This window comes from Manis pentadactyla, chromosome 4 (assembly GCF_030020395.1).
Source record: "Manis pentadactyla isolate mManPen7 chromosome 4, mManPen7.hap1, whole genome shotgun sequence".
Lineage (NCBI taxonomy): Eukaryota > Metazoa > Chordata > Mammalia > Pholidota > Manidae > Manis > Manis pentadactyla.
Genome location: NC_080022.1, coordinates 175,517,208 through 175,536,333, shown reverse-complemented (window position 1 = coordinate 175,536,333; position 19,126 = coordinate 175,517,208). Strand labels below are relative to the sequence as shown.

The 19,126-nt window shown below is 47.0% G+C and overlaps 1 protein-coding gene across 9 annotated transcripts in view; it reads right to left on the bottom strand.

Annotated features, from left to right (window-relative positions):
- Positions 1-1,407: 1,407 nt before the first annotated feature.
- Positions 1,408-19,126, bottom strand: part of TANC2 (tetratricopeptide repeat, ankyrin repeat and coiled-coil containing 2) — a 376,540-nt gene continuing 358,821 nt past the window's right edge. For 4 of the 9 annotated variants that reach the window (XM_036899778.2, XM_057501597.1, XM_057501598.1 and 1 more), the window contains 7 exons: positions 16,799-16,974; positions 16,359-16,491; positions 15,781-15,810; positions 14,851-14,942; positions 12,849-12,995; positions 10,463-10,563; positions 1,408-8,917 (listed from right to left, as the gene is read on the bottom strand). In XM_036899778.2, the coding sequence (XP_036755673.1) occupies positions 6,973-8,917; positions 10,463-10,563; positions 12,849-12,995; positions 14,851-14,942; positions 15,781-15,810; positions 16,359-16,491; positions 16,799-16,974 (2,624 nt within the window). In that variant the 3' untranslated portion in view covers positions 1,408-6,972. The remainder of the gene's footprint in view (positions 8,918-10,462; positions 10,564-12,848; positions 12,996-14,850; positions 14,943-15,780; positions 15,811-16,358; positions 16,492-16,798; positions 16,975-19,126) is intronic. The other 5 variants (XM_057501594.1, XM_057501600.1, XM_057501596.1 and 2 more) reach the window with 3 other exon arrangements.

The following is a 19,126-nucleotide window of genomic DNA, read 5'->3' as shown; positions in this document are numbered from 1 at the left end:
CCTTACTCCTGGGAATGAAGGACTCAGTTTCCAAGTTTCTCCAAGCAACTCCAGCTTCCATTTTTAAAATGCCACTATGTTCCCCAACTCTGCCTATTCATCCAGCCTGTGGAAGGGGCGTCAGGCTTACCACATGCATGTGTGCCTGTGGAGCATCGAGATGGGTAGGGCTGCTGATGGCACCAGCTAGGGAATGAAAACAACAATGGAGACAGTCTGATCTGGGATCTAAGAACCTGCACTTACTGAATTCGCGGTTTACTGCTCCTCTGAGTGGCTTTTTGTTGAGGTTCAGGGCAAATTCAAGAATTAGCTTTTTAGTAATCACTACCCTTCACCTTTCTTCCGATGTCCCAGGCATCCTTAAAAAGCTGGGGCTTCTGCCAGTCACTTACTCGTATTTTTTTTTTTAACAAAAGAACTGGAGCAGCCCAGGGATGGTTTTCAGGCCGAGCAGGCAGTTCCTTCCAGAGTCCTGCCCTCTCCTCTTTGAGGGTGAGTCTGGCATCTAGGCTGGGCTGATGATGGTGCTGCATGCCTGGGGTTTCCAGCTTCCCAGCTTTGGTTGTTTCGGGGAAATGAATGTAGTTGCAGAGCAGGAATGTTTGTTCAGCACAACCTGGCGTCTAGAGGAAGTGGTCTTCCTTGCTTGTCCCTGAAGTTAAGGCAGAGGTAGCAGTGGGAGACTGCACGACTCAGTGCTGGCCACTTATAAAAAGGTGTTGACTCTCCAGCCAGTTTCAGAAAATTTGCAACCTCTCCATCCACAACGCATTTGCCTAGCTCTCCATCTGGGGAGGACTGGAAATTCTGGCGATATTTCTAAAGAAAAAATAAAGCCACTGGACACTGGGCTTCCAGCTTTGAGTTAGTAAGTTAACCTCAGGAACTGCAGCTAGGGTGGCCCCCACCTTGAGCACGCAGCCTCTAACCTTAACAGCTCAAACTGGCAGCCCACCTCCACCTTGGCTTTGGGTACAGTAGGTGGACTGCAGTACAGCTTCAACGGTGAAAAGGAGATAGAAAGAGCTCAGAGCTCCTTAGTGCGGCTGGAGAAAACCTCTTCCACTCAAGAAAAAGCTGCCCTTTCTTAATGAATGTTGTAAGCCTTTGCTGACAGGCCTTTAGAACCAGCTTTTCTTGTCCACAGTTCTCGAGTGCCTACTGGACACATAGTGTCTGGCTCCAAGAAGGTGCTTAATAACGTCACTGAGTGAACAAAGGCCCGAAGGGGTGACTCTGAATGCCCCACAAGAGACCAACCGAGTCGTCAGGAATGTGGCCTCCCTTTAGCCTGCCAGAGTTGCCCTTGGGGCAGGCCTCCTCAGCACTGCAGGCCTCAGTGAGGGTGAGCTTGGCAGCCAGCTCCCTGCACGGGTATTATAATGGAGAAAGCACAACACCATGTTTTTCCAAGTGTTACCCATTTATAAATAAGTACATTTGCTTTCATACATACAGTTCATTGTACAGATGGTGATCTGTATACATGGGCAGGAAAATGCATTCCTTTAACTTTTCACATCTATCTCACACAGCTCACATGTACAGACGAGAAAACTGCTCAAGCAAGTACAGCAGAGGAAACTGTCTTTCCTTATACACAGGGGGCTAGATGCCTCTGTTGGGTGTGGGACATCCCCACTGCACGAGTTCACAACTGTGTGGTGTTCAATATATCAGGATAGAGAACGAACATGCATTGGGTAATATATACTGTACAGAGAAGTCCTTTACATTTGTGTTATAGAAAACCTAAAGGAAAACTAAGTGCATTAAAGCTTTTTCCAGCAAGTGTCTTGAAAGGACAGCAAAGAAGAGGAAGAATCAAAATCATATTAGTACAAATCACTCTTTAGTTGTAGACTGTACATGTCTGTACTAATTAAAATCATCTTGGATTTGGAGGAGACAGAACAGAGACAAAGATACTGTGCTAGGTGGAAAGAGGGCCATGCCTGAGAATGGCACCTGCCGTGAGCCCGAAGAAGAGCTGGCCCCACGCAGCAGGAATCAGCCAAAGGGAAAAAAAAATCCCCCAAACCCAAACCAGAACAGGAAGTGTAACTTACAGGATTTCCAAAATAACCTGTGAATGAAGGAGAAATCTGGAGCCGGCATTTCTAACTCTTTTTCCCAGTAAGTTGGTACACAATAAGGCAGGTATATTCAAGTACTGAATTTTCCAGAATTAACTCTATCTGGTCCTGGGGACCAAAAGCATTGAGTCCCCCTAACCAGATGTTCTGGTTAGTAGTCAGGCAAAAGAAAAATCCAGCCAGCAAATGCTATAAAAACAAAGCAGCTAGGCTCCTTCCTTTCCAGAGTAATCCGAAAAAATGGGAGTGATGCTGGCCTGCGTCTGTATGCGTTCAGCCAACAACTGACAGGCCAGCCTAGTGGGGATACCAGAGTCAGTAGGAAGAAATGAGATGATGTGGGTGAGGAAACATGGAAGTAACACTTGATTTTTGGTGTCCAATTATGCATTCATTTGGTTCTGACTTTCAAAGCTCTGACTGTGGCCAGCAAGTGGCCACAAGCATCTCAGGGGGGTTCAGCTGCTGTGAGGCATTGGACACCGGAATGCAGGTTACCAACACTTCAGCCCTTGAGTGGTCTGTTATAAAAGGAGTTGATGAAGACCCAGTGATTATTCAAGTAGCTCTGCACAGTGGCTCCACCAGCCCCATTGTGCTTGTGTCCAGGACCCCACTAGCCACCTGTTCTTGGGAGCAGCCAGAGCTGAGTTCAAGGCATTGCATGGTGAAGGTTTCCATGACACGTCTTTGCAGGTAGCTCTTACCCCTAAGCCCTTTGTTCATTGTTGTTATCATGGTAGATGGTCAGTCTGGAATTCCTAGAGGAAAAGGAGAAATGCAATTTCCACACCTCCCAATGCGCATGCAACAGGGCAGTGAGGCAGCGGCAGGCTGCCTTTGTGGGTTGGCTTCTTGAGAAGCGGCAGTCCAAGGACAGACAGGCAGGACGGGCGAGGCTGGGACAGGGGTGGGCGATCCTGCCCGCCTGGGGGAGCCTATTCCATTTTGTGGCAAAGATTCAGTGAGCAACTGGTTTTGTCCAAGGCATTTCTGCAGTAGAAAAATAACTATCTTTCAATCAAATCACCAACCGTGACACCTCTGGAGTTACAGAAGTTGGAGGCCGAGAGGGACTGAGAGGGGTGCCCACAGGGCAGAAAGGGGTCTTCCATGTACCCATCCATCCACCAGAGCAAGGGCATTCTAGGCAGCCTCTCCCTGGCTGAGGGCTCAAAGCAGGTAGTGTTCAAAGAGCTTATCTACAGCTGGTAGAGAGGCCAGAGACGCCTTCCAGGCCTTTCTTCCCTCCTTCCTGGACGCTCTGAGCCTATGGGCCGCCTGCTGACCAGGACGAGCCTCCTCCAGAGGAGATGCTGCCCTTCTTTGCCACCAGACAAGCCTGGTGCAGAGCCACAGGGACACCTAGTGGTAAAGTATGGTGAAGCACGGTGACATCCACATAACGCACCGTATATGATTAAAATCTAAGGAAAATACTTATGGACATTAAATTAGATACTGATTAATTTTTCTATTGGGTACATCTCTGGAATATAAAAATACCAATATTTAGAGAGGGGTTCTTAAACTACTATACAATATAAGGACTGAGAATACCTTTCTCTATGCTGTTCTGTTTACAATAATTTAGGAAAAGTGTTATAATCCAGGTTAACTAAATTAGCAAACTTGTATCTCTGGACAATGACCTGATGTATTGTACATGATTCAAATTAGTGGAATTTTCCTGAGCCTTCGAGTGTAAGTTAAACACATCTAAAAAGAGGGGTACATGGGAGAGGAACAAGAAGGGTTTGTGCTCTATTAACTTGGGACTTTAATAGTGCACGTCAGCAACCTGGACAAGGTACAACAGCAGATACAAAATGGCCTCCATTTTGTCCATGCCAAATTCTCATGTTACACAGGTTTTCCCTTTACTTTGTAAATAAACATTAATTTTTAATTGTTAATTGTGTGCCTTACTGATCCAGTAAATAAAGAAACCATGTCTCAGGAGTCCCTAAGAAAATTGCTGGAAAAGCACTTTAAAATCACTGCAAATATTTTTTTGTATTGAAAAATTCTTAGTCTTTTTGATGCTTATATACAACAGTTATTTCTTGTGCTATAAATGTTGTGATCCACTGCTAGATTTCTTTCCTTTTTTTTTCCTTTTTTTCTTGAAAAATACACTAAAAGACAAGAGTGGTTTTGCTATTTTCTAATGAAGACATTACTCACACTTAAATATCCAGTATTTATCAGAGTTACAAAGTCAAACAGTAAAGCGCACCCATTTAGAGACATGATGTGATGGAAACCCATTAGTGCAAGAATTCTGGACGAACAGAACACACAACTTGGTGAGAAACCTGTAAGTTGAAGTTTGTCACCACTGCTTCCATCTCAGGGTGATGTGAACTGGGTGAGTGGAACTTTGCAGTTTCATTTGAAAAGTTCCCCCCCACCTGAAGCCAGACATTGATTCAGCAAGTGTGCTGGGGAGGGGCATCTCTAAGATACAGTACTAAGATCATCCCATGGCAGTGAAGTAGCAAAACAGGGCACAGCAATCTGCTTACAAGGAAACTCTGTCTCCTGCCCCAGGAAGGTCCAGTTGGCAATTTTCTAGTCTAAAACAACTGGCGCCCAGTAGTGATATTCACTCCCTCTTACAGTGGCTAAAAAAGAATTGCATTTTGACTGCTGACATTTTAGGTGTTTTGCCCAATAAGGCATAGGCCCTACATTTCCTGTTTGTTCAGGAAAACCTAGAGAGACCCTGGGGAGAAGTGGCATCAGTGGTGTATTTGTAGAATACAGAACTTGCTCACCCACCTGTGCAGGTGAATGCAGGTGGTACATGTGGTGTTCCAAATAAGCAGGGGCACTTTTCTAATAGACACTGAGAAATTTCCAGAATGTAGCAGCAGCTCCTCAGTGAGAGGTGGTTAGAAAGGGATGGGATGCAAAAAGCCCCATAGGGCTGAGACCTGTACAAAGAGGGAGCTGAGAGGCTGCTGGGGTCCTGATGTAGCCTGATGCTATAGCTGTACATCTCATCTTCTTGATGGGGGTTAGAGAGGAGACACAGATGTCTGCAGCTGAGCAGGAGATAGTCCTTAAGCATCAGAGAGTGGAAAGAGTCTGGGGCTTGAGTTAGCCCAACTGTCTGCTCCTAGTACAGAGACCTGCTTGTTTCAGGCCTGGGGGCAGAGGGGTCCATCTATTTGGCAGGATCTAGGTTAGTAAAGAAATGTTTCTGATCTCAGCTTCATGCTTCCCATGTCTTGGTGATACTTTCTGAGGACACTTAACAGGTTTGATCACATCTGGATTTTTATTCAGGAAACTGCTCTTCCTGTAGCCCTTTACTAACAAGAGCAGAATGATTTCTAGTAACAGACAACGAATTCTCTTTTGTTTAGGTTCTTAAAGTTTAAGAACTGATGTGCAGTCGGTACCAGGCCTGTGCTAAGGCTTTGGTTTCCATGTTCTTGCTGTCCATCTCATGCCAGCCTCAGCCACAGAAAGGACAGGTTAGCAGAGGACCATAAGACATAGAAGATGTGTGTGGGATGGCTGGATCAGAAGACTGGCTACCTCATGCGCCCTCCCCAGTGCACAAAGTGGTCTTTGTCAGCCTGAAACACTTGGCTGTGTCTGGTTCTCAAATATTGCTCCCCAAACACTCCTATCTAGAAAAAGAAGAGAAACAATTCCTAGAATGGTAATGAAACTATAGACCTCAAAGTGGAATTAGACAACATGGAATGCGATGGCCCTGGCTGTAAACTCCAGGAATAAGTCTCACGGTCTCAAGAGAATTCAGTTTGATTCTCAAAGAAACAAATTCTTCACTATACCATCTGGGTGTAAAAAAAAAAACGAGGGTCAGGAGAACAAAATATGGCTCTAGGCAAAGACCCAGCTAACAGGATTATTGCAGTAATCTTCAGAAAGTTTGTTTTTTTTGTGGAATATGATGCTCAGTGGTGTATCAGGACCTAAAAAGTAGATTTCTCAAAGACAAAGATTTTCTACAGCCTGTCACTGAGAATCCAGGACAGTCTCTTTTTCTATATACTTATTCATTCCCTCCTCCACCCATGGAAAATCTAGCTTTTAATGGTTAATTGTTGGCTAAAAACCTAAAGAATAACTCTCAGTGAATTATTTAAAAATATCCATGATTCTCATCCAATTCCCTTGGCTGACTGAAATATGTGAAGGTCTAGTTTCTAAATGTTCCTAAAATGCCTCTTGGAAAGTCAAAGTAGTGACATTTCAAATGATTATATTGTTTATTTCCTTTCGATTTAACAGACTTGTTTCTTCTTTTTCTCCTGGACCCTTTTGCTCCCACAGGAAGACCAGCAATAATCTAAAGGAACATTCTAGACCTGATGACTGCAGGGAGCTGGCCCTCAGGGGAGGAGGCCATGGCACAAGGATGCACTGGGGCTGGCTATTCGGATAACACTGGATAAGAATGCAAGGCAAAGGGGCGTCACACTCTTTCTAAAGTTCCTAGAAGAAAACGAACAAGAACATCTTACTTCTGTAAAAAAGGAGAAAGACATTTACACAACAAGAACATCAGTGAACGCGATTGTCTCCTGGAAAATGCTGACCAGCGTGTCTGATCTCCCTGGGTTAAAGCACACGACACAATCTCCTCGTTGGCATTGGAAGAGAGGGAGAGAGCATGTGGCTGGGGCAGAGATGAGAGAAACTCAAGTCCTGGCTCAGTGGCGGCCAGCTTCCCAGTCAGCTGCATGCAAAGGATTTCAGCACGTGGGCTGCCACCTCTGAACACCACACAGAAACTACATGGGAAATTAAGCCAGAGAAGTACCTCGAATGTGGAAACCAAGCCTGAAAATGTGCAGTGAAAACATACGGGTCTCACTCCAACACATGTCTTTTAAACATTAGACTCCACGAATGGTCTCTTTGGTTTGATAGGGGATGTCTGCCCTTGTCGAGAGTCCCGGGACAACTGCCTGTACAGGTTGTCCTGGTATGCCTGAGCCACAGGGAGGGTCCGAGCCACCTTCACATCAGGGTATGAGGAGGCCTGGCTGACTCTCTCCAAGAGGTCTCCACGGGACCCATTAGCCAGCATCCCGTGGGGGCTGTAATAATCGTCCTCCAGCAAGTGGCCGTTCTGTGCATTGTTGGTTTTGTTATAAAAGGCAATGTTGCTGATGGATGATGGTGGACTGAAGGACTCAGGCTGAGGCAGGTTGCCTGGAGACGTGGGGCTGAGAACGGTGTCCACTGATGACACTGCCCAGGTCCGATTCTGCTGGTGAAGATGGGGGTACTGCTGAGTCCGGGCTGTCTTATCTATGATCCCCATGAATGGTGTGGTCCTGGATCGGGTGGGCTCACTGGGGTAACCTCCCTGAGTGGGAGACACTGGCGACAGCTCGTCACATGACCTGTCATACGCAGGTTTCAGTGGGATCTCCATTTGTTGAATCGAGGAGGATGGCCGGAAGGTAGGAGTTAGGTTGGAGGCAGATGAGATACTATTGCTGGATGGAGAGAAACGGAGGCCTACGCTTTGGGAGTGCAGCAGCGGCCTGGGGGTCGGCGGGTGGGGCTTGATTTCATTAGGGTTGACACTAATAGGTCTTCTGATTAAATGTGACACATCGGGGGAACCTAACTGGCTGGAGGAACGCTCCAGATCTAGTTTTGAGTGACAGACTGGGTAATAGGATGCGGACTGGCTACGCCCAATCTGTGGTGTCTGGCTATATCTCATGCCACCTCGATATGCTGAGGAAGGTCGCTGTGGAAGGTCTTCTTTGGTCAACCCTCCATGCTGACAGATGGCCCCTGCACTCAGGCTGGCCTGCACATGCTGCACAGGTCTGCCGTCCCCTACAATCCCCCCAATTGACCCCTGATAAACCAACCGGCTCTGACTTACTCCTATGTCTCCTTGTGAAGACTGGTATTTACTAGCCATTGAATGGGCTACTTGGCCATAGGCCCCTGTGGAGATGACGGTGCTTGAATGAACTGCCGAGCTGGGCTGGTTGCTTCTCACGATCTGGGCCTTGGCAGGCTGTAGCCTGAGCCCTTGCTGGGGCACTGCCACAGGAAGCTGAGGCATCTGGTAGGGCCGCTGCACCATTTTGGATAGTGGAGATTTTGGTCTGCCGGGAAGCTGACCAACGTTTGTTTCTTGCTGATAGCGCCCCGGTGAGCCGGACTGGGACCTGTAGATGCTCATGCTCTCAGCCGGAGGGCTGGCCCTGTACTGAGGGCCTCTACGGAGAGGGGACGGGGGAGGGCTCGGGTACTCCTTGCCTGGCCCTCCCACAGGAGGGGGGCTAAAGCGGTAAGATCCCCCCTGATGAGCTGGGGATGTAGGTGGCGGGCCAGGTCTGTAATGAGAGTTCTGGTGAGTTGGAGAAAGGGCAGGGGAGGTGGCCTGGTAGCCCGGTCTAGTGGGAGAGCCTACAGAACTGCCGGGCCGGAAGTCAAAGGCCTGGTGAGAGCCGCGCGGTGAGCTGGAGACGCAGGCTGCGTCCCGGTGGGCCGGGGAGCAGGGCGGGCTCTGGATTACAGGGAGAGCCTGGCTGGGCCGAGCCTCCGTCTGGAGGCCGATGGAAACATTTTCCACGTCCTGTTCCAGGTACTCCTCTTCGAATATGTCCTGTACAGAGTACACATCCTCACGCTGCGGCTCAGGCTCTGCCTCTTCCGGTAACTGCTGCTGTGGCGGCTGCGGCGGCAGCTGCACCTGCCTGCACTCCTCCTCCACTCGCATCAGAAGTCTCTGGATCTCACGGTTGTTTGGACACAGCTTGATGGCCTCGTTCAGGTCCTCTAAGGCTGCTGCAAACTGTCTGCTTGACAAAATGTAAACACGGGGATGGGAGTTATTCTGAATCAACAGGAGTCCCCGAGGGCTAAGAGCATGGCCATTATCTCAGAGGCACATGGTGGTGCCTGGGGGTGGGAGAGTGGTTTGGTTTGATTGGTAAGGAAGGAAACAGGCAGGCTGTCATTCTAGAAGAGTCCAGAATGACTCCCTAGCCTGTTCAGCCTCCATCCTCCTTCTGGCGTTTTTGGGATTAGTGGGGAAATGCCCCCTTTTGTCAGTCAAGCCAGGCCCTTCCAGAAGGTTCTTAGTGTCCAAATGCACACCCAGGTGGTGTAAGGGTTGGGTGGGGTTGTCATTTACAGGGTCACTGTCAATTAGCTTAGGAATAAAAAACAGTAACTACAATATTTAAAAATCTTGCTGATCCAGCAGAATTTTTTCTTTATATTCTTGATCTTTTGGCTCTAAATTTCAGGCCTGTTCCATCCTAGGCAAGAACCCTGTCCTCTGCCCTTTCTACCCCTTGCCCCACAGCACTGTCACGCCTCCGTTCCACTGTCTCAAAGCTGAGTGGGCAGTAGGCTTGCTGACCAGGCTTGCTGACTCTAATTTACAAATGAGGACACAAACTCACTAAGAGATATTTCTGTCTTCTCTTTTAGTATTGCCCAGAAAAGGGGAAACTGGCCTTGTGGGGAAGGAATTATCCAGGGAGAAAGAGAATCTGATAGTCAGCTTCTGTAAGAACTTTGTTACCCCAGCTAGTTAAGCCTAATATTACTGCCACTGTTATCACTGGACTTAACCTGGGGATGGATTTTTCAGGGCTATATTTGTGGCAGTGGGTCTGAAGCAATTCTTTTCCAGGCTGAGTTTGGGAGAAGGGCAGGGTGCCAGGCAGGAGGCATCTAGGACAGTGAGAGGTTATCCAAAGATCACTGATGGCAGGTTATATGCCTTCTTGGAGACTTTCCTGCCCTTTGGCCAAACCACTGCAGGTGGGCAGGGGAGATGGAGCTTCTCCTGGGCCCCCTCAGTCCTGGTGGCAAGGACCTCCTGTTCCTGTGAGTGTGTGGTGTGGTGAGGAGGGGAGGTTTGATGCCACCAGACTTGAGGAGAGCCCCAGAAGGATGCCTAGACAATCCACGGACTCCCCACAGGCCTACACAAAAAGGAAGAGGACCCTGTGGTGTAAGTCACCCCTTCTACTTGTCCCTCTAAAAGGGTTGGGAGGATATCTGGCTTAAGTTACCTCTTCTTCAGTCACTGGTATCCCTTTACACTACCTGCTTTGGGGGGTAAAACTTGGTAGAGATGCCGTAGAGGCTTCTCGGAAGAAGGTGCCATTCTCCAACAATGAAAAGGCATTTTTCTTCCACAGTAAAATGTTCTAGCTCTGCATAGCCCTGAAGAGTTGCCAGTCTGAAGCTGAGTCTTTGCTGTGGGAGCCATCCCCAAAGCTTGGCCCTCGGAGTCCTCAGGGATAGACACATTTGGGTGCATATGCCCCAGGATGGCCAGATTTCCAGAAAGGAGACTCTTGCTTTTCACCCTCTCTCTCTCTCCTCACCTGCTGCTGCGTTTTGCCCTTGCTCTTGCATAGTAAGCTTCATAAGATTTCGGTTTCAGCTCCAGGGCCTTAGTAGCAAATTCCTCCGCCATTCCAAAATCCTGTCATTACAATAGGTGTGCAAATGAGTCATTGAAGAAATATGAGAAGTAGACAACTTGGGAATAAAACAGATTATATGTACATTTCTTTAACATTTATGGATGGAACACCTGGGATTCTCGGCATGCGTGGCATGGCTTAGCCACGTGACCCAGACCTGACGTTCCTTCTGCCTCTGCCCTGGGTGGGCCTGCAGCTGCTCACCAGAATTTATCTGCCCAGAAGTATTAAAATGTTTTGATCTGACCTCTTTCTGCTTTTCTAATGATGTTCCTTCTAGCCCAGAAGCCTAACATCCACCCAATGAAGCTCCTGAGGCTGGAAACCTAAACTCTTGTTACATGCACGTGTGTAAGGCAAACACACGCATATCCATGTCCTGGGGATCCTCGTCCTATGCCCACCCTCCCACACACCCCTGTACTCTGGCTAAGGGAAGAATGAAACCCAGGATGGAGGCTGCGTAAGGGGCGACTGCACTGACTTGGACGCTAGGTGCAGGAGGGGCGTTGGACAGACTTGGGTTCAATTCTGGCTCGGCTTTGTGACCCCTCACAGCGTGTTGTGTGCTCCCTCACCTGTACCTACTTTGCAGGCAGGAGTGAGAGCAACAGAGCATCTGAGAGCCCTGTACACAGCTCCCGGCACAGATGCTCAGGAGTCTCCTTTCTGCCTTTTCCTTCTTTTAACTGGATCCTGACTTAGAAGGCGTTTAAAACAACAACAAAAACAAAAACGAGAGGGGACTCTGGCTGTGAATGGGGTCTGTGCTGTCACCTCATCTCGTGGTCACTGAGGCTCCCCGGAGGGACATGGTCTCATCTATCCTCATTCCGAGAACCCTGGGAGCAGGGACCAGGCGAACAAAGCTGTGGTTTTAGAGATTCCTCACACACTACGCTAATAGGGAAGTTCTTCCTCTTCTTAATGTCAAAGCCAGAGTACCGCATGGGAGCCTCTGGTTACACTGGTGATTCCTAAGGCAGAAAACAAGGTCCTTGGCAGAACAAAGGCCCTGGGGCAGAGGTAAAAGTTAAAGAAAAAAATTAATGACCAATTTTAAAAAAGGAGACAGATACCAGGCGCTTAGCATAGTGTTGGTCACTGGAAGTGATTATTACTGATTTCTGAACAAACGTGGAGCCGCAAAGTATACTATCCCTACTCTGTTTCCAATCTTACCCTTAAACTTTTACATTTGGGAAGATTTCAGGGAAGATTGGAATGTTTTTAGGAAGTAGATTGTGAGGCAGAAGAGAAGCCAGCAGGGTGGTGGCAGCTCCTGACTTTTGCCCCATTCTCACTAGCTGCACAAGGGACTGTGGTTGCTGTCCCTTCTGTTCCATGGAAGAACAGTGGATGACATGCCATAGCCGTATTAGAGCTCTTTTCCTTGTCAGATTTCAGGTGGGTGATAGGAAGGTCATACACACAAATGACCTTTCTGTAACTAACAGCACATTTCTTGGCCACTGAGGCCAAAATCTCACTCCTGCATAGCTGAGTTCTTTATTAATCAACATTGCTGCTTGGCTTGGATTACTTTTATCTCCTGAGGAACTGTGGAACCTCAGGCTGGTAGGTGTCAGAGATTCCTGACACGACTTTGGCTATTCCCAGCATCTGAGAGGGGGTTCTTGGCCTGGGAGTGTCGGCATGTCATGGGAGCAGTGGCTAAGGGCACGACAGACTGTTATCTGCAAGGCAGGCAGGAAGGACCATGGACTACTTGAGAGGTAATGGAAGACCAGAAGGAGCTTTAAGATTAGACAAGAAGGGCCAGGGCTTGCTGGAATAAGAAGATGAAGAAACAAGTGAAGTTCAAGATTAGTCCTAGAAATTAAACTGTAAAGTTTGCAGTTCTGAGCCCTCTTTCCAGCCCTTCTTAAATGACTAGGGTTCTGCCAGAAAGGAAGGGGATGACTAAAATTCATGATCTAATTGCGGTTGGAATTCCAGTGACCACGGCTCTCACATGTTCCCAAAGACCAGAAAACTGACTTGGGGTTGGGGAGGATGGTGATGGCATCCAATCACTCTCAGTAGGAATTAGGAAAATTCGAATAGCAACAAAGTGACCAAAGCATTCGCTTTTTTACAGTTTAAGGTACGGATTGTACTTAGACTCGATTTCTTTCAAATTGCAAATGTCAGTGCTCTGTGAAGGACAACCAAGTTCCAAATGGGGCAAAGAACAATTTCAGGGGCCTGGTAAAAGCTGGTGAGTGACATGGACAATCAACTTCCAGGACTGCAGAAAGGAGTTGGGATGAGAGGGACTTACGTTCATTTTCCTGCGACACCTTGAGAGGTTGAGGAGGAGAGACACCTTTAGCTCCCGGAAGGTTTTCAAGTCCTCACCAAACCCTTCTCTAGGGAATTTCTTCAGAGCATACTGGTAGCGCTGGGCGGCCTCCTTCACTTTACCTTTCTAATGGAAGTACAAGATGGTAAAACACAGTTGGTCTGCTGAGCAGCTGAGGAAGTTTGGTCCCACTTCCTTCCTCCTTTCAGCAGTTATTACTAACAGGTAACCCTCCCAACAGCAGCCCAGGGCAAAGGTCTGGCCCTGATGCTGGAAGCAGAAGGGTCCAGTTTTTCCTTCAGGAAACTCACCCAGCAGAAAAGGGAAAGGACCCCAGCTTCCCAGCTGGATTCCTAAGGGACTGACTTTGCTCATTTCAGAGCTTTTTCTAGGCCTCATCTTCTTGGGAAGCAAATCACTTTCTCGTCCCAACCACCCCAGAGTCATCACTACTTCTTTACTCTTGGGTTGCTTGGAACACTCTTCTTGTCTGATGTCCCACCGTGCTGGTCCTCTACAAAAGGTCACCATCTTCCTCACAAAGGACGTGGGAGCTAAAACAGTCTAGCTGTTGCTTCCCTGATATCATGGCATAAAACAGTATCAATCAGTTTTCCTGTTGCTGGAAAAGGCATGGTGTAGGGTGGTGGTAGAGAAGTGAGGTATAGATTTGTGATTCTATCTGTGTAGGAGGGATTTTCCAAGATGAAGCATATCTACGACCAACTTAGGGACCTGGTCACAGGGGGGCCTTGAACTTTTCTTACATTTTCTATCTGAAAATCTGTAAGCTGAGCCCAGAACGATGCAGGAGGCATCTCCTGTTCCTTCAGCTGACCTCAAGCCACTCCATTCCTTCTGTAGATCTGCAATGCCACCAGGAATCTTGGTCTTTTATTTTCTCTTTAGTATTTTCACTAAGGAGGGTTCAGGAGTCTACCAAGGTAGAATTTAGGGCAGGAGCAGTGGTAGCTCTGCCTGTTCTCATTAGGAAGTGGGACTCCTTGTCTTAGAACATCAGAGTTATGCTATAACCAGGGCTTATATTCTTGAGAGCAATGCCATTCTCAAGTCCAGAAATAGGACACCTAGAGGAATGAGACCCTTCTTTGAAGGCATGTGAAATCACAGATGGGTCAGGATTCAAGTTTCCCAGAAGGCTGAGAGCCCCTAGATTATCCTATCTCTCACTTGAAGGGTCCTCAGGTAACACAATTGCTTCTGGGAAGTCTGTACACATTATTGTGCTTCACAATCACTTCCTTAACTTAGGGTCTCGGGAAATCTCAGAGGTACACACTGCTCAGAGATGCATTAGAGCTGTATTTGGCTTTAGGAGAAGACTCAGCTAATCCTAACTCAGAGATGACTCTGATGTGGACTGTTCTTAAGGGACTTCGTACAGGCATGGGAGTTGGTTGGTGTCAGGGTATGGAGCCTTCAGCTTGAACTGTGAGAACAAAAAGACTCACTGCTTTTGCTGTCATTTGGTTAGTGATGTCATGCAAACTGTGGCAGCAATCAAGCAAAACTGCCACCTTGGCCTCCTCACCTTTCTCAGGGGTGCTGATGGGCTGTGTTACTACAGACTTTAAAATCTACAGACATATTAAATATGAAAGCTAAGATCAGTGCCTTTCCCCCACAGACTGGAATATCTGTACTGCATTATTTTACTTTGTGTCTCGGGGATTTCCAGGTCCCACTTACAGATTCCATGTAGAACCTATGTAACTGCCCTGTAGTGACCAGATGAAACTAGGTCTTTAGGTTCATCAGCTGCAGGCAGGTCTATGCTATTCTTGCTCTCCTGTTGGGAAGTTAAAAACCCAGGATCCTCAATTTATTAGGTCATCAGTGAGGGGTGCCTCTGGAACCAAGGATGAGAACTGTTAAGACTTTGGGAGATTCTACGTGTAGAACGTTGTGTGTGCAGGTTCAGTGGCTGTTTGGGGGAAACTTTGTTCCTCTCTCCCCTCACCTTATAAAACATGTCCCCCTCTTCCATCAGCTTGCTCAGCAGGATGATCATGATGTCTGGTTTGGAGGTGGCCATTGCCCATGTGGCTGGACCTGTAGTGTACAGGATGCATGATGGGTAAAAAACTCATACAATGTAAGGGTGGTAGGAGCTAGGTGAAAAAACACCCTGGGGGGATTTCTGCTGAGAGAACAACTTGCTCCACAACAATTTCCTCATCATTTAGACCTGGGAGTATCTTAGCCACTCCCACCGCCAAGAAGCTGTGTTGGATTTGTGTTCACCTTAAAATAAGAGTATCTGAGCTGTCTGAGCTCACACCACAGGAGGGCAGCAAAGCCTGCACCTTCACCTTGTATTTGGGCAGGCAATGGCTCAGTCTGGAGGTATTTTTAAATAAGGAATTCGGGAGAAAGGATTTATGCTAAATGTTACCATAAGATTTAAAAATCTAAGAAAGGTAATTTAGTTTAGATTCTGAGACTCAAAACTCCTAGCTGTTTAGTCTCTTAATTTTTACATATGTGCTCTGCTGAAGGGAAACCATTAGAGACTCTAAAGGCTCCCTTAATTTTTAAATATCAAATAGGACTCCCAGGGATTCTTTGAACCAGGAGCACAGTTTGAATGTCAAACAGTCATGAAACAAGGCAGCAGTACTGAAGACTACTTCACCCGCACAGAGAGAGAAAAGGTTACATTGATTAGTTTACAGATGCCTGAATTATTCACCAACTAAGCTTTTCAAGGTTAGTTATCAAAAGTTCAAGTTATTCTCTACAACAGTCATTAAAAAAAAATCTTCTTTTAAGGTGAAGTAAATTAAAAGATTAGAGGTGTAGGGAACTCATGCAGGCTGAATCAAAGGGGAGAAGGCAAAGCTGACCAAGCCATCAGACTGCGCCTGATGCTGACAGCGGTGGGATATACCTCGTGGGCGACTCGGTAACGTCTGACAACCTTCAAAGAAAGGAGAAAACAAAAAGTTGTAGGAGAGGAAAAAAAAATGGATGAAGGTGAGAAAAAAAAAAAAAAAAAAGAAGGAAAAAGCAGCAGTGAGAGGCAGGCAGCAAAAAAGCCAGCATATCAGCCAACCCTGCCTATGGGTCTGGGGGACGGGGCAGCGGATGGGACAGCAGAGCAGGGGCTGGAGGGTCTGAAGCACATACAGAGCAGGGAAAGCAAAGGCTCACGGCAGTGCAGGGGTCCAGGGTGCTCATGGCGGGGCTGGTACAGAGGCCTTAGCACTAAGTGGTGCTTACGGTTAGAGCAGCCTCCTGGCTGAGGCTACTAGGGGCATGGCAGATAACCATGTGATTTTGGGCACAGGGTAGCATAGACCATGGCTCAGAGGTGCTTTCTCTGGGCCTTTTGGTTCACTTGGACGATAACTGGGTCGGGGCAGGGAGAAACTATATACACTCACACCAAACACCCAGGGCAGCCAGACCACTGGACCAGTCTGGCCTCTGGGCACAGATGGCCAGCACCCCCTTCCTTTCTCCTACCTATCTTGGCTCCTTTCTTCAAAAGAGTGACAACAACAGAAGTGTTCCGGCACCCCACTGCCCTATCCAGAGGGCGCATTCCGCTGTAGTCGACATGCTCGATCATGGCCCCATGATCCACCAGGAATTGGACCTAGGACACATGGATCAAGCTGTTAATACAAGTGCAATGGCTCAGTACTGCTCCACTGAGGGCTCTGGCTGCTGCCTGGCCTTTATTCAGCTGCTGGTCTGTACCGGGCTAGGTGGCCATGCTACTTCAGGCCATACCTGTATTCTTGGTCTTCAATGGTGTTTTGAATATTGCTGCCCTCTAGATCCAAGAACTTTCCATCAGGAATTGTCAACATGTTACTCTACTCCCCTCCCAATCACATGTAACATCATGGATGGAGACCCTCCCCTGTCCCTACTACTGAGATGTATTTAAAGGCACTCACCACTTCAGCATCACCATAGAAAGCTGCCAGATCCAGTGGGGTGCGGCCATTCTTGTCAGCATGGTCTGTGGCAGCCCCATTATCCACCAGAGAACGCACTACTGAGAGATGACCCTTCAAACAAGCCCAGCTGAGGGCTGTCAATCCTTCTTTGTCCATTAGAGCAATGGAGGCACCTGCGAGAGCAAATAGAACACAGCATGAAAATTCACAGCACGAGGGAAAGCTGGTCCTTAAGGTGTACGCTCTGCAGAAGCACAGGTATGTGGGCTGTCTTTCAGTAAAGCTGTTAAAAAAAAACCCTCATCTAGCAAGCTGTCAGTGGAGGAGAGTCTAATTGTTTTACAGGGTATTCCATGCCCTCCACATCTATCCCCAGGCTTACTTGAGTGTCATTACTCCCCCTGTGAGAATCCTTTCCTTTCGCCAAATGCATGTGCTCACTGCCTCCAGAGTTTCCCATAAATGTTCCCGTATCCTCTCTTTTGGTTACGTTGCTCCCATGGGTCAAATACCTTTTCTTCCCCCACAACCTGCCTCACTTCTACCCATTCTCTAGGAACCATCTCAAATCCCCCCGCCTCCAAGAAGCTTCTCCTGGTTCACTGCTACCTCATCTTGAACCTGCTTAACATGTCACCTTATTCTGTTATTAATCTCTTTTTATGTATGTAATAAATTCTCAATGAATGTTCTCTAAACTCAGAGAAAGTCTTCCTTTTATAATAGTATACACTCCTTCAGAGATTCTCATAAAACAGGGGCTCAGTATGTTTCTCACTGAAGAACGTACCAGGCCCCTTTCTCCATCCCTAGAATGCAGGGCAAATGGACTTATGGGAGGAAATTGAGCCCAGGCCACAAAGTAAAGGTGGAGCTTAATTAAACTAGTCAGCCCTCAATAACCCCATCCCATTCTCCAACCCTTTATATTCTGTATCTGCTTCTCTCCAACACTTCTATTTTTTTTTCTTTTGGTATCTTAATCTACAATTACATGAGGAACATTATGTTTACTAGACTCCCCCCTTCACCAAGTCCCCCACACCCCATTAGTCACTGTCCATCAGCGTAGTGAGATGCTGTAAAATCACTACCTGTCTTCTCTGTGTTGCACAGCCCTCCCCATGCCCCCACCACATTATACATGCTAATCATAAGGCCCCCTTTCTTCTTCCCGCCCCCCCTTATGCCTCCCTTCCCACCCATTCTCCCCAGTCCCTTTCCCTTTGGTAACTGTTAGTCCATTCTTGGGTTCTATGATTCGGCTGCTGTTTTATCCAACACTTCTATTTTTATCTGTAAGGATCAATCATACCTGACACTTGATTTGTGAGACTAATTCAATTTACATTTGGTTCTTAGCCTAGACAGTAACCACTTGGATGGCAAAGAGCCCATCCTTGCTAGTTCAGGAGAGAACCTGAGAGTTCTTTCACAGTTGGTATGTCATACTTACTAGCTAAACTGGAGATCAACTTATTGCACAGACCATTTTCCAGGCTGCTTCTTCAGCTGGACAGGATTCAGATGTGAGATCAAGTGTAGGACCTGCCACAGCCAGGCTCAGGGCCTACTCAGCAGTTATCTGGCCTATCACCTTTTTATCTCTAGAAGTCAGATAACCAGACCTTGTGGCTTCTCATAGCAGGATGAGGTGCTGGGAGGTACCGTACCTCCAATCCTGATGAGAGTCATTCATGCGGTGCACTACTTTTTCATAATAGGATAGCATGCAAGTAAAACATTGACTCTAACATGGGATTTGAAAACAGGACACAATCCAAGGAATTTTCTCAGATGCAACATCTATAAAATCCATGAACAGAACCTCCAGCAGAGAGGAAAAAGCAGGGTAAGAAGGCTCTGGATGCATATTAAAGGTAAGTTGATTTTTCAAAGATAAGGAAAGCTGTAATTTATGAAATTAAAAGGAGATACACAGGAAGTTAACCCATATGATATGTTCAATTTACTTCCAAAATTCGATTTGTAATCATCTTTTCTCTTTTTCCCCCCCTTGCAGTTAATGTAATCACAGTTCTCCCAAACACCCATCTTAAAACTTTGGAGTTATCTTCAACTTTCCTACCCCTATTTCCTATAAGTAACAATCTTTATATCCAAAGTGATTTTTGCATTTGGCCCTTCTGTTCTAGTCTAACGACTACTGCACCTGTATCAAGGCCTCATTACCTCTCATCTACCCTGTCACAATGGCTTCTTAATTGACTCACCCAGTCCACTATAATTCCTTCAATAAATCTACTATTCTCACTATTGCCAAAGTGATTTTTTTTTTTTTAAAGCACAACTCTGGCAACAATT